Genomic DNA, 13,960 nt, shown 5'->3' with positions numbered 1-13,960 from the left:
TATTGACACCAATGTTGTGAGTGTTTTTAAAGCAACATTGGTAGTAACTTTGGAAGGACCTTCAATTGTACATACTCATGTTCATGAATTGTTGCAGTCCTATTAGATTTATGTATTTGCATAGGTTTTGGAAACAGTCTACATTTTTACTTTCATTGTTTCAATATTTCTTAACCATTTGCAATACCTCAGGATCTACTAAAGCAGCTGGTGAAATCCTGGGTGGGCTGGGAGCTGCTGCCCATGAAGGAGATGCAGGTGGAGGTGGTGCAGTCTGAGAATCCGACTTCGTTCACTTGCTTCCGCATCCTCCGCTTGCTGGCTCATTACACTAGCTACAACCAATTCTACAACCATACCACAACACATTCCAAATGTGTGTTTGTAAAGTAGTGTTTTAATAACTAGGTAGCAGTGGGGATTACACACCCAATCCATTGCATTGCAGTATTTTGGCTTGACTGGCGAGTGTGATTTTCAACAACGTTGAAATCTATTTCCATGTTGCAAAATAACGAAGATTGGTTGCCGACTTGTTCCCCCTTTCACCAGCCACTGTCAATGGTTGAATGTAAATGCAATTGAACTGTACTAATATATCCTATTCTTAATCCTAATCCTATTCACATGTCAATGTGTGTTAATGAAAATAAATGTTTTCTCCCCCCTATAACACTGCATCTTTGGACTTAGTCTGAGTCCCGTGTCTCTTGCTTGCAAGCAATAACAGTCAGTATTCATATTGTGGTGTGACAAGACTTTATTTCTTGAACCTCAAGAGCCAAAACTGCAGAGTTGTTAACCCTAGACTTCTACCAGTGTATAATGCTGTATAAACATTTCAAAGATTTTGGGTGCAGGCCATCTGATGTACTTGAAAAAGTGCATCATATACTTCATGTATATCTGCCTGCCTGACACTGCACTAAGGACCACCAGCTCCTGAGAGCAGACAAACTCCAGGTAGTCCAAATCCAATAGGACACGGTCCAGCCAACCTGGTGTTCCAAGTCATTCCTGAAAAATACAATTTGAGTTACTAAAAAACTGGACAACGGTAGTCCTTGATATTCTTTCTTCATACAAAAATGCAAATGTTAGCAGCATAATCAGCACAATCACTCCACTTAAATATTGAAACATGCTATCACAAGACCCTACCATAATGTTATAACGCTCACAAACATTGATTGAAGTAAAATATGTAGCTAATGTTTTATGAGTTCACATTGTAATAAATAAACACAATTACATTTGATTGTTCAATCACATTATTTGCTAGATGGATAGCTTACATTACTGGTCATGAACTAGCTAGCATAAACTAGGTAAGTGACCATTCAGAGGGACTCTTCCACATGTATTTCGATGAAAGAAAACAAGTAAAGCATAATATTGATAAGGTTTAGAGAGTTACATATTATTATTTATATATATATATACACTGTATATATATATATAGCTAGCTAGAGCTACACTTACCTGAGGAGTGTGAGATCATGCCTTCGTAGGTGAGACCACTGGACTGATCTTTCGAAAATGTTCTGTGATTGGTCAATCACTGCAGTCAATCACTCAATGCCCACTCGAAAATGCTCTCTTGTGATTGGTCAATCAATCATTGCATGCCGCCCTTCCCTGCGCTCTCACATCCAGCTTTCAGATTTGTTTTGTCCCAAGCCGACTGCAAGAAGTGGGACTAAACTCGAGCAGCGAAAGTCGCGAATCTGCCAGTGCAATTTTCAAGATACAACTGCAAATATTTATTGTACAAGTTCTCAAATCGAATCTGCAAGTGCAAATGTTTATTTTACAAGTGCAACTTTCAAGATACAAGTGCACATAGTTATTATACAAGTTCTCAAATCAAATCTGCAAGTGCAACTTTCAAGATACAAGTGCAGATATTTATTTTACAAGTGCAAATCTCAAGATACAAGTGCACAAAACGAACCTACAACCTCACGATTAAAGTCCCATATCTAACTTCATAGATCTCTCTCTGCACGCCTGGTGCCTGGGTCCTAAGTCCCACCTGATGAGCAGGATCTCTCTCTGCATGCATGATGCCTGGGTCCTAAATCCCACCTGATGAGCAGAGCTGACGGTGCGCTTTTGCGGTGCAGCTTCTCGGTTCGCTTTTTCTATTCGCCCTATTGCGGTTCAATTTACATGTTTTAGACAACAATCCCGCTAATGGGTCTTTGTGATTGTGAAAGTCTCTCGATGAGATAACACTTGATAGCTATTGGTGTTGTGTTCTTTCCTCCTGCACATCATAAGTAATTGACAGGGGAACGAAGCTATAAACAGATCCGCGAAATAGAATGTGTATCCGGATTAACCGAGGGGTCAACGAATTAGAACCGAAATAGAATAGTAGTACCAGGGGGGGTATTCCATCAATGTTGCTAAACGAAAATCCAGGCTTATTTTCTTGCAAATCAACCCGGATTTTTGTATTAGTCTTGTGAAATGTATCAAAATAAGCCTGGATTTCCTTTTAGCAACGTTGATGGAATACCCCCCCCTGGTACTACTATTCTATTTCGGTTTTAATTCGTTGACCCCTCGGTTAATCCGGATGATACACATTCTATTTCGCGGATCTGTTTATAGTTCCCCTGTCAATTACCCCCCCCCCCCAGAAATGTGGATTATGGTTTCCCTGCCAGATGCTACAGAGAAAAAAAGCCAAAATCAGGGGGGTATTCCATCAACGTTGCTAAAGGACAATCCAGGCTTATTTTGATAAATCCTGTGAGATTCATAAACAAATACAGCCTTATTTTGAGTCTCGTGAGACAACACCTTTTCCCTGGATAGCCAGCGAACTTCAAAGTGATACAATACCTGTACATCATGGGTCGGCAACAGGCCATATGTTGGCCCACCAGCAATAATATTTGGCCCGGAAGATTATTTCGAGATTAAAAAAAAATAATAATGTTTTAACAATATCAGAACGACAGTCCCACATATAGGCTATAATGTACGAATAGAGAATCTACCCCTAACTGAAGAATGCTTATTGTACTTAGGGTTAGGCCTATCCATGTTGAGAGTGAATAACAGGCACAGACAATCAGGCAGCGGGGTGCACTGACACTGAATCCCTCATTGTGAATCAATAAGTAGGTGGACAACGACGCATGGTGCTGAAATAGCCGACATGCGGTGTGTGGTGTGAAAAAAATAACGCAAGCTCAGTAAATCATTCAAACGTAAGGTTTACTTATATGTGACTGTGACTGCACCACACATGTGAACAGTAACAAAGCAAATGCAGTTTAATTTTATGAAAAACATTGACAACAAAATCGGCACAAAAAAAGCTGAATCCGCTTCATCATGGAGGACGAGGGGTGGTGGTGCATAGGCTTATATGCTCCTGAAACGACAGAGCAAACACGCTACATAGAGCTCCAGTAGTTGACTTCACGCAACCTGGAAATCCGAGTAATGGTCCTTAACGCCACCATTTTGGCAGAGTAGCGTCTCTAGTAGTAGTAAGTTCCGTTATTAATAATTAATTTTGGAGCAAATTTTCGCCGATTTCACTGCATAGTGGACATATTCTCTTGCCGGAGGATCTCTTGCAGTTAAGTAGCCCGGTTTGATCTCAGATACATTTGCAGAAGGCCGGCAAATAGCGTTAGCATTAGCTAACGTCAGTCTTAAGCCCAATTTATACTTCTGCGTAAAATCTACGCCGTAGATTGACGCGCACCTCTCTAAAAATGTAACTACGCGGCAGTGCCTACGCAGACCGTAAGCACTGTGATTGGTCCGCTTGGTAGCACATGATTCCGACATGATTCCGACTCTCCCGTAGGCCAAAATGCGGAAGCCATGACAGAAATGTCATTTACTTTTTCTGTAATTACTTATTAATAAAGATTTGAAAAATTATAATAACCATCTTATTATCTTAGTTTAATATCTTTTCAATGCATTATAGACATTTTCTTTACAACAAGCATAACAAAAATGCCGCTATGAGTACACCGTTCCAACATCTGCCATCTAATCTGCCATCTAATACTGTACCAGGAGCTTTGTACAAATACATCCTGCCTTTATTTTGGAAAGAGATTGTGTTTACATTTGATCCATTTAATTTGTATTGCATAGAAACAGACAAGATGTGTCTATCAAATATGACAGATACAATATGACATAAGGGCCAAAACATTGTTTATCAATAAAATACTACAATAAAATGACACTCATACATGATTAAGATTCCTAACTAATATCATCAATGTTTCATTTCTGAAGCAACTGGAAGTAAACATGTATATGTGTCTAATGTGGAATCACAACAATCTTGAAAATATAGAACACAAAATAAAACATAAAAAAAGGTTCCATAATAATTTCGTCAACTGGAGGGCCACCAATTGAGTTTTACTGTTCTATACAGGGACACCGATCCATGCCTCAACCTAAACCCTGGGTAGAGGGGCTCAGTGAATGTGGTTCTGAGTGTGAACAGGAGGGTCAGTCTGTCAGAGGAGACGCTGTAGAAGGACAGAGTGCCGGCCGGCCAGTCCAGATACACTCCTACTCTGCGGGAGGAGGTTTTAGGTAGACAGATTGTAATATCATTGTTCCAGATGGTGTAACAATCATATGAGCACTCCAGGCTCCAAGATTTGTCATTGTGTCCCAGCCCAGAGTCTTCACCCTCTCCTTTCCTGTTGATTCCTTTATAAGCCACTCCTATAGCAGGGTTACCCCAACCACTCCACTCTACCTCCCAGTAACAGCATCCAGTCAGACCCTCTCTACACAGCACCTGTGACCAGTGGTCAAACCTCTCTGGGTGATCAGGATACGGCAGCTCTTTTCCCACCCATGTCACCTTTCTGTTCTCCTCAGACAGAGAGAGGGGTCTGTGTGCTGTGTTTGGGTCCAGTGTGAGCTTACAGGCATCTGATGAGGAAGACCATTCAAGTTATTGTTAGTTCACACAAAATAATGTCTGGCTGGCTAGTAGGGATGTAACGACGCATCGCGATGCAGTTAATTATCGATACAAATCTGTGAGATGAAAAATGAATCGCAATATTTGTTTCGGACAATGCGAGGAATGTGGATGTTGCAGTGAGAGAGGCCGGGCTAGAACCACATAATAACACCACATTATAGTTTTGGCCACACATTAAACTTGGCCACCGAAGCGGTTGACTGTACCCGGCATCAGCCGCTTGCTGGGTCAGGTGAGGCAGGTTGCAGCCTTCTGCCACGAGGCTTCTAACTTATCCTAGAATGCTTTTTGTGAATGTCTTGTAGCTAATAGTGTTGTGCAATTTAAAACATGCAGAGCTACATTTTTTGTGCCCATGACACTTTATTGCGACACTTTACATGCCAGACTAGCTAGCTCGCTTGAATAAAGTTTGATGTGTCTTTGGTATTGAAAGGTGGAGGGAAGCTGTCATGCTGGTTATCTATCCATGTTGTTGGGCTTTAAGGTTAAACTGTTATTGCTGTAGCTCGCTGCACTTGTCTTGCAATGCTGTTGTGGAAGTGTGCATTGTTGGTGATGTGTTGGTGTGTTATTGTAAGTGTACAGCTAAACTAGCTAGCTACATGGACATTGGGAATCCAGTTGAAGAAGTGATTCTGCATGCAGGGTCATCATCAAAATGTAAACAATGGGGGAAATGCTTTTTAACATGCAAATAGATAATTTCTATGACCTGTCTTCAGTTGTTCTTAAGGAACAACATATCAGCAGCAATAGTTTTTTAAATATAATTTGAGTCTAGCCGAACACATCCCATATGTCAGCAAAAACAATACAGTATAATAACTCCTTATTTCATTGGTTATGAAAAGGTACAAATAAGCGATTCTGAAAACACAGTATTTTGTAGTTTTTGTCTGAGAAAAAACAAACGGTTATAAATGTCTGCAATCTCGGTTTTGTTAAAAATAATTGTGAGAAAATCGTATCACGAAGCCAGTATCGTGAATCGTTTGGTATCGTGAGTTGAGTGCATCGTTACATCCCTACTGGTTAGCTTTTCATATTTCAGTAACCTACTTGTGAGAGCTTGCTGTAGAAATATACAATAAGTCATGGTATAAGCACTTTGTAACTATGCCTGAAACATCTCCTGATGTTTCTCCTCAAACATCAAAACCTACATCTCCGGATGTTTCTCCTCAAACATCAAAACTTACGTCTCCTGAGACGACATGTCAATGAGTCACCACTGTGGTCCTCGCTGTAAAAACAAAAAGGAAACATGACATTAGCATGATGAAGAGGTTACCCAAAAAGAACCCAACAACCATAAGAGAACCACCCAGAGAACCCAACAACCATATAATCTGTATTTACCTGAGTCTCTCTACTTCAGCAGGATAGAATGAGTGATTGCTTGCCAGGTTCAGGTCTCTCAGGCGGGAGGTGTTTGAGTTGATGGCGGAGGCCAATGTATCACGGCTCTCCACTGTAAGACCACATCTGTAGAGCCTAGTAAAACATGCATCATTGGATAATTTAAGTGTTCACTGGTTACTGAAACTGAACTTGTGTAAAGTACCTCTGGTGATAATATCTGTGTATCATTTAATCATGTTCTATGTCCTCTGTCATGGGATGGGAGGGTGGAGGCTGGGGATGGTGGGTGGAGGCTAGGGTGGTGGGTGGACGCTGGTGCTGGTGGGTGGAGGCTGGTAGTAGTGGGTGGAGGCTGGGGATAGTGGGTATTGGGTGGAGGCTGGGGATGGTGGGTGGAGGCTAGGGGTGGTGATGGTGGGTGCAGGCTGGGGATGGTGGGTGGAGGTTGAGGATGGCTAAGGGTGGTGGCTGGGGATGGTGGGTGGAGGTTGAGGATGGGGGTGGAGGCTGGGGATGGTGGGTGGAGGCTGGGGATGGTGGGTGGAGGTTGAGGATGGCTAAGGGTGGGGGCTGGGGATGGTGGGTGGAGGTTGAGGATGGGGGTGGAGGGTGGAGGTTGGGGATGGTGGGTGGAGGCTGGGGATGGAGGTTGGGGATGGTTGGTGGAGGCTGGGGATGGGGGTGGGACGACAAGGCAAGGCAAGGCAAGTTTATTTGTATAGCACATTTCATACAACAGGGGCAATTCAAAGTGCTTTACATGCATTATTTAAAAATACAGTAAGAGGAGCATAAGAAAATAAAAATGACAATGAATAAAAGCAAATATAAGAAGTAAATAGATAAAACATTTAATAAGACAATAGTTAATGGAAAAAAGACATTGCTAGAAGTGTTTGTGTTTAATCATAACTGGTGCAAAACATGAAGGTTTTTAGCTTTGATTTAAATATTTTAAGGGTTTGGGCCTGTTTGGGCCTGTTTTCTTCAGGGAGTTTGTTCCAGGAGCATGCAGCAGCGTGACTGAAAGCTGCTGCACCGTGTTTTGTTTTTACTCTTGGAATTATTAGCTGATTTGTCTCAGCTGACCTTAGGGACCTTGCGGGAATATAGGGTGGGAGGAGATCTGATATGTATTTTGGTCCAAGACCATTTTGTGATTTGTATGTAATTAGGAGGATTTTGAATTCAATTCTCTGAGAGACTGGTAGCCAGTGCAGGGATCTCAGGATTGGTGTAATGTGTTCAAATGTCTTTGTTTTTGTTAGGACCCTAGCAGCGGCGTTTTGGATGAGCTGCAATTTACGAACAGCTCCTTTAGATAAGCCTGTTAGTAGACCATTACACGACAACACGACAACACAAAAGTTACTCTCATTGCCAGTGCAACCAAGTCACAACTGATGAATGCTGTGTGGAGGATTAAGAGTAACCTACTTTTACACTGAAAGAAAACAAATTATTGTAATATTATTGCATTAAAGGTTATGGCCTTTACCTCATTGTCTCACTTTTAACAATGGATATGTCCCTGTTTATATTTTATATATATTAGAGTTTATATTCATAAGATTTTGATTTAAAAAAAACAAAAAAACTTTTTTTTGTTGGATGAAAGTGAAATACTGTATATTACCCAGTAAGTCTACTCACCTCAGTGTCTCCAGTTTGCAGTGTGGACTCTCCAGTCCAGCAGAGAGCAGCTTCACTCCTGAGTCTTGTAGATTGTTGTAACTGAGGTCCAGCTCTCTCAGGTGGGAGGAGTTTGAGCTGAGAGCTGAGGCCAACGCTTCACAGCATGTCTCTGTGAGGTTACAATCCTGCAGCCTGAATAAGAATTCAATAAAATAATGCAGTAAGTCCAAAACAGTTCAGTGTAGCCTACAGTAATAATTCCAATACTGATAAAAGATTGTAATCAGTGAGGTCAGGCCTTGACCTTGTTTCTTCTCTTAACACTCACTGCTCTTCTTCCAAGACAAAATACAAGACAGGAACGCATTACTAGATCAATTTCACGTGCGCTTATCCCAGTTCCAGCTTACAAAAACAACTACGGTCAGAGATACACTAAAACCTGGAATGACATCCCATATTACATTAGAGCAACAACCTCTATCTCGTCAAACATATAAACACCATCTGAGGGAAGGACACACCTGCAACCACTGACCTAACTCACATATACCATCTTACTCACTCCACTTAAGTCCTCTCCTTTGTAGTTATTGTGTAGCTGTTTATGTTTTGCTATTGTCTTGCTTCTTTGATTGTTCTTGTTTTTACTTGTTGTATTGTTATGTGATTCTGTCTTTTTGTGCTGCAGAACAGGAACCAGCTTTAACTGAGTCACAACAATCCCAATCATTTTTAACATCTTACCACATTTGAACATTTGTAATGTTACCTCTATTTAAAAAAATAATAATACAATAATAAGAAGAAAAGAATGAAAGAAAGAATATGTAGAGTAATATGTCTACTCACACCAGTGTCTCCAGTTTGCAGTGTGGACTCTCCAGTCCAGCAGAGAGCAGCTTCACTCTCCCACACAGGTTATTGTTACTGAGGTTCAACTTCCTCAGACTAGAGGGGTTTGAGCTGAGAGCTGAGGCCACCGCTTCACAGCATCTCTCTGTGAGGTTACAATCCTGCAGCCTGAATAAGAATTCAATAAAATGATGCAGTAAGTCCAAAACAGTTCAGTGTAGCCTACAGTAATAATTCCAATACTGATAAAAGATTGTAATCAGTGAGGTCAGGCCTTGACCTTGTTTCTTCTCTTAACACTCACTGCTCTTCTTCCAAGACAAAATACAAGACAGGAACGCATTACTAGATTAATTTCACGTGCGCTTATCCCAGTTCCAGCTTACAAAAACAACTACGGTCAGAGATCAAGTTCACACTAAAACCTGGAATGACATCCCATATTACATTAGAGCAACAACCTCTCTCTCATATGTCAAACATATAAACACCATCTGAGGGAAGGACACACCTGCAACCACTGACCCAACTCACATACCATCTTACTCACTCCACTTAAGTCCTCTCCTTTGTAGTTATTGTGTAGCTGTTTATGTTTTGCTATTGTCTTGCTTCTTTGATTGTTCTTGTTTTTACTTTTTGTATTGTTATGTGATTCTGTCTTTTTGTGCTGCAGAACAGGAACCAGCTTTAACTGAGTCACAACAATCACAACCATTTTTAACATCTTACCACATTTGAACATTTGTGTTACCTCTAACAAATGTTACCTCTATTTAAAAAAAAACAACAACAATAAGAAGAAGAAAAGAAAGAAAGAATAAGTATAGTAAACGTGCAATACTGTATTACCCAGTATGTCTACTCACACCAGTGTCTCCAGTTTGCAGTGTGGACTCTCCAGTCCAGCAGAGAGCAGCTTCACTCTCCCACACAGGTTATTGTTACTGAGGTCCAACTTCCTCAGACTAGAGGGGTTTGAGCTGAGAGCTGAGGCCACCGCTTCACAGCCCTTCTCTCTGAGGTTACATCCCTGCAGCCTTCATAGAAAAATACAACAGATGTAACAGTACGGTAAGTGTTGATAGCAGAAAGCTTTTTTTCTCCCCAGTTTTTTATTGAGATACTCACATGGCTGTTTGTGAGACTCGGAACACTGGCAGTAGCCTCAGGAGACCCTCCTCTGATCTGGAGTAACGGCTGAGGTCAAATTCATCCAATTTGTCTTCACCAGTCATCAACACAAAGACCAGAGCTGACCACTGTGCAGGTGAGAGTTTGGGCCCTTTGTGACCTCCTGAGCACAGGTATTCTTGGATCTCCTCCACTAGAGAATGGTCATTCAGCTCATTCAGACAGTGGAACAGATTGATGCACCTCTCTGGAGAGGGATTCTCCCTGATCTTCTCCTTGATGTACTTGATTGTTTCCTGATTGGTCTGTGAGCTGCTTTCTGGCGGTGTCAGAAGGCCTCGTAGGAGATTCTGATTGGACTCCAGTGAGAGGCCAAGGAGGAAGCGGAGGAACAGGTCCAGGTGTCCATTCTCACTCTGCAAGGCCTTGTCTACTGCACTCTTGTGGAGGCTGATGGCTGCTGTCTGTCTGATTGTGGGTGGTGTGTTCATAGGACTGGTATTGCTGTCGTTGAATGTGACGAACACAGCAGCAAGAAACTCCTGAACACTCAGATGCACAAAGCAGTACACTTTCCCTCGGTGCAGTCCAATCTCCTCCCTAAAGATCTGTGTGCACACTCCTGAATACTCTGCTTCTCCAATGTCAATGCCACACTCTCTCACTTCCTCCTCATAGAAGATCAGATGTCCCTTTTCCAGCTGTTTGAAGGCCAGTTTTCCCAGTGACAGAATGATCTCTTTGTCCCAGAGAGAATCTCTGTCATGGTCTCCAGGATACTTCACATTCCTCTGTACGATCTGAAACACCAGGAAGTGTGTGTACAACTGTGTCAGAGTCTTGGGCATCTCTCCTCCCTCTTCACCCAACAGTCTCTCCAGAGTAGTGGCTGAGATCCAACAGAACACTGGTATGTGGCACATGATGTGGAGACTCCTTGATCCCTCAACATGTGAGATGATTCTGTTGGCCATGTTTTCATCACTGATTCTCTTCCTGAAGTACTCCTTCTTCTGTGGGTTGTTGAACCCTCGTACCTCTGTCACCCGGTCAACACACTCAGGAGGAATCTGATTGGCTGCTCCAGGTCGGGAGGTTATCCAGAGGAGAGCAAAGGGAAGCAGATTCCCCTTGATGAGGTTTGTCAGCAGCACGTCCACTGAGGTTGACTCTGTGACATCACAACATCTCTTGTTGTTCTGGAAGTCTAGAGGAAGTCGACACTCATCCAGACCATCAAAGACAAACACAACTTTGTATTTGTCATAGTTGGAGATTCCTGATTCTTTTGTTTCCACATAGAAGTGATCGAGGAGTTCCAACAAGCTGTAGTTTTTGCCAATGCATAAATTCAACTCTCTGAAAGGGAGTGAAAATATGAACTGGATATCCTGATTGGCTTCTCCTTCAGCCCAGTCCAAAATAGATTTCTGCACAGAGATTGTCTTTCCAATGCCAGCGACTCCCATGGTTAACACATTTCTGATTGGGGTGTCTTGTCCAGGTGAGGGTTTGAAGATGTCGTTGCATTTGATTGGTCTCTCTTCTGTAGCTGGTCTTCTGGATGCTGTCTCAATCTGTCTGACCTCATGTTCATTATTGACCTCTCCACTTCTACCCTCAGTGATGTAGACCTCTGTGAAGATCATATTGAGACATTTTGGGTTGCCTTGTTTAGCTATTCCCTCAAACACACACTGACACCTTCTCTTATGGTTGAGTTTTAGTTGAAGTTGGCACTCCACAGCATCTGAGGGAACAAATGATACAGAAAATATCCTTTAGTAGTCTAGTTGATCAACTTGCAAACCTTTAACCTTTGCATAATCAGTAAATACATGCATGATACAGACAATGCTCTTCCATTGACCATTTCCAAGCACAATCGAATACATTCAAGAGTATACAGTATTTGCACCACAATCCTTTACATGGTGGATATTCAGTATAACTGGCGTCTTCACTGCTTTTACTGTCTGTGTCCTTTCCTGTGTTTCTATGGTGTAGTTATTGGTGTAGTTATTGGTAGTTATTGGTGTAGCATGTATTGGCTGGGGATTAACAGACTAATAGTAGGAATCTCTTACTGTCCTCCAGTGTGTCAGCGAGCTCCATCTGGTTCATGGTTCTCAGCATGTGCAGTATGAACTGTAGAGCCCCCTTCCTGGCCCCCATCCTCTGCCTCTCATCCTCTCCATCCCCTCCCTGGTCCTCAGCATGTCCTGGGTGCAGGAGTCTGTTCTTCTGATTCTCCAGCTCCTCCTTGAAAAGGTCCACACCCTTCTGCTCAACCAGCTGGAGAAGAAATGAAAACAGCTTTGAAATGAAAGTCAATGGACAAAATACATTATACTTGTGCATATTGTTTCACTTTAGAAGACCAGCATAGTGTTAGGGTCCCCTCCTATAAGTACCTTGGGATTTGGTTAGATGAAAAGCTACATTTTAAATAGCACATTGAAAACCTGAAACTAAAGAGACCAAAACACTTCAGGAACACATCTTTCTTTTCAATGTCAATTAGAAATGATCTTGTTTGAATCCCCAGTACCTTAAAAGTTCTTGATACAGTATATCATGGTGCTTTAAGATTCATTAATAATGCTAGATCACTCACTCATCACTGTGAATGGTCTGCCATGGTGCAATGGAGCTCTCTCACTACCAGGAGGCTAAAGCACTGGTACACCTTTGTGTACAAAGCATTGATAGGGCAACTCCCTCTGTATCTCTCTTCCTTACTAGATCAGCCACTCAATCCTAGTAGTGTTACTAGAATAGTATTCACACTCGCTGCTGTCCTTGTCTGTTCCTAAGGCTAGAACTGAGACAGGGAACATATCTTTTTCCCATAATGCTCATTCATCCTCCAACATTCATCCTCCAACACGCTTCAAAGATTCTGAAGTCAGAGGAGTTAGTATCCTTGCCTGTTTTTAAGTCTCTGATCAACGACAATGTTTTTGATGCTGCAGTTGTTCTGTATTTCATAATGTGTTGGGAACTTGACATATTGTCTTTTCTGTATATTTGTATTGTTGTAACATTTCATGTACACACTGCTACTTCCCTGTTTGCCTTCTTGTCAGGTCACCCTCGAAAAAGAGGTTTTAACCTCAATGGGTCTTACCTGGTTAAATAAAGGTTACATAAATAAATACAATATTGTATTTGTTCCTACACTTTGAAGCCATTGCATGGACCCTGATTAATTCTACTGAAAATCTGATAACTCATTAGCCAAGACACACCCTCACAGCTTACAAACAAGAGCCTGGACAAAACTTTTGACTGGAAATTAATTTGACAGATGGTGGCTTTACAAATGTAAAACAAGACTCACCTTAAACACAGAGGACAGGTCAGGACCACTGGGGATCTCTGCCTCTGATCTGGGTTGGCTCCTGTGGAAATAAAACACCTTGTCTCAATGTTGGCATTGTGTCATTAATTAAAATTAAATTAAATGTCATATTCTCCTTGTTGCTTTTGGTTACTCAGAACACTTTGTATCATTCAGAGGTGTGCTCTGTTCCATAAACGTTATTAGAAGTGGAAGTGTAACCAGATTGTCCATCCATATCTCACAGATGTGTAATGATGGTTATAATTCCATTATAACCCCCATTACAACCCATTATGACCTCCATTCCAACCCCCCACGACCCCCAAGTCATCCTCTTCCATCTTTCAGTCCCGCCTTCACCAGTTAACCATCTCCCCCTCCCCTTACCATGTGTCCCCAGCACTATCTTAATTAGGCCCCTATACTTTCTTTTCTTTATTTTTTGTTTACTCAATCTTTTCAGTCTGTAAAGTGTCTTTGAGTGTCTAGAAAAGCGCTATATAAGTCTAATGTATTATTATTATTATTATTATTATTATTATAATCTTGCGTGGTGAGGCAGGGGTTCCTTCACAGGTTCTTTAGGGCATTAAAGGGATGTTAGAGGTTGTGAGGACTCGTGTGACATTACC

General features: G+C 41.7%; 2 protein-coding genes across 2 annotated transcripts in view; both read right to left on the bottom strand.

Annotated features, from left to right (window-relative positions):
- Positions 1-4,384: 4,384 nt before the first annotated feature.
- Positions 4,385-5,206, bottom strand: LOC308171255 (stonustoxin subunit beta-like; the record flags this gene model as incomplete). Its single annotated transcript, XM_080546096.1, has 2 exons — positions 4,385-4,938; positions 5,200-5,206. 2 exons carry the CDS (start codon positions 5,204-5,206, stop codon positions 4,385-4,387), a joined length of 561 nt encoding a protein of 186 aa, XP_080402222.1.
- A 2,801-nt stretch (positions 5,207-8,007) lies between these two features.
- LOC308171253 (NLR family CARD domain-containing protein 3-like) overlaps positions 8,008-13,960 on the bottom strand; it is a gene marked incomplete at both ends in the record, with an annotated part of 11,467 nt that continues 5,514 nt past the window's right edge. Inside the window, 6 exons of the mRNA XM_080546094.1 lie at positions 8,008-8,185; positions 8,846-8,944; positions 9,718-9,888; positions 9,980-11,732; positions 12,070-12,277; positions 13,326-13,386. Of these exons, the coding sequence (XP_080402220.1) occupies positions 8,008-8,185; positions 8,846-8,944; positions 9,718-9,888; positions 9,980-11,732; positions 12,070-12,277; positions 13,326-13,386 (2,470 nt within the window). The remainder of the gene's footprint in view (positions 8,186-8,845; positions 8,945-9,717; positions 9,889-9,979; positions 11,733-12,069; positions 12,278-13,325; positions 13,387-13,960) is intronic.

This window comes from Nansenia antarctica (genome assembly GCF_963989245.1).
Source record: "Nansenia antarctica genome assembly, chromosome: 15".
NCBI lineage: Eukaryota > Metazoa > Chordata > Actinopteri > Argentiniformes > Microstomatidae > Nansenia > Nansenia antarctica.
This window is presented reverse-complemented; position numbering and strand designations above follow the sequence as displayed.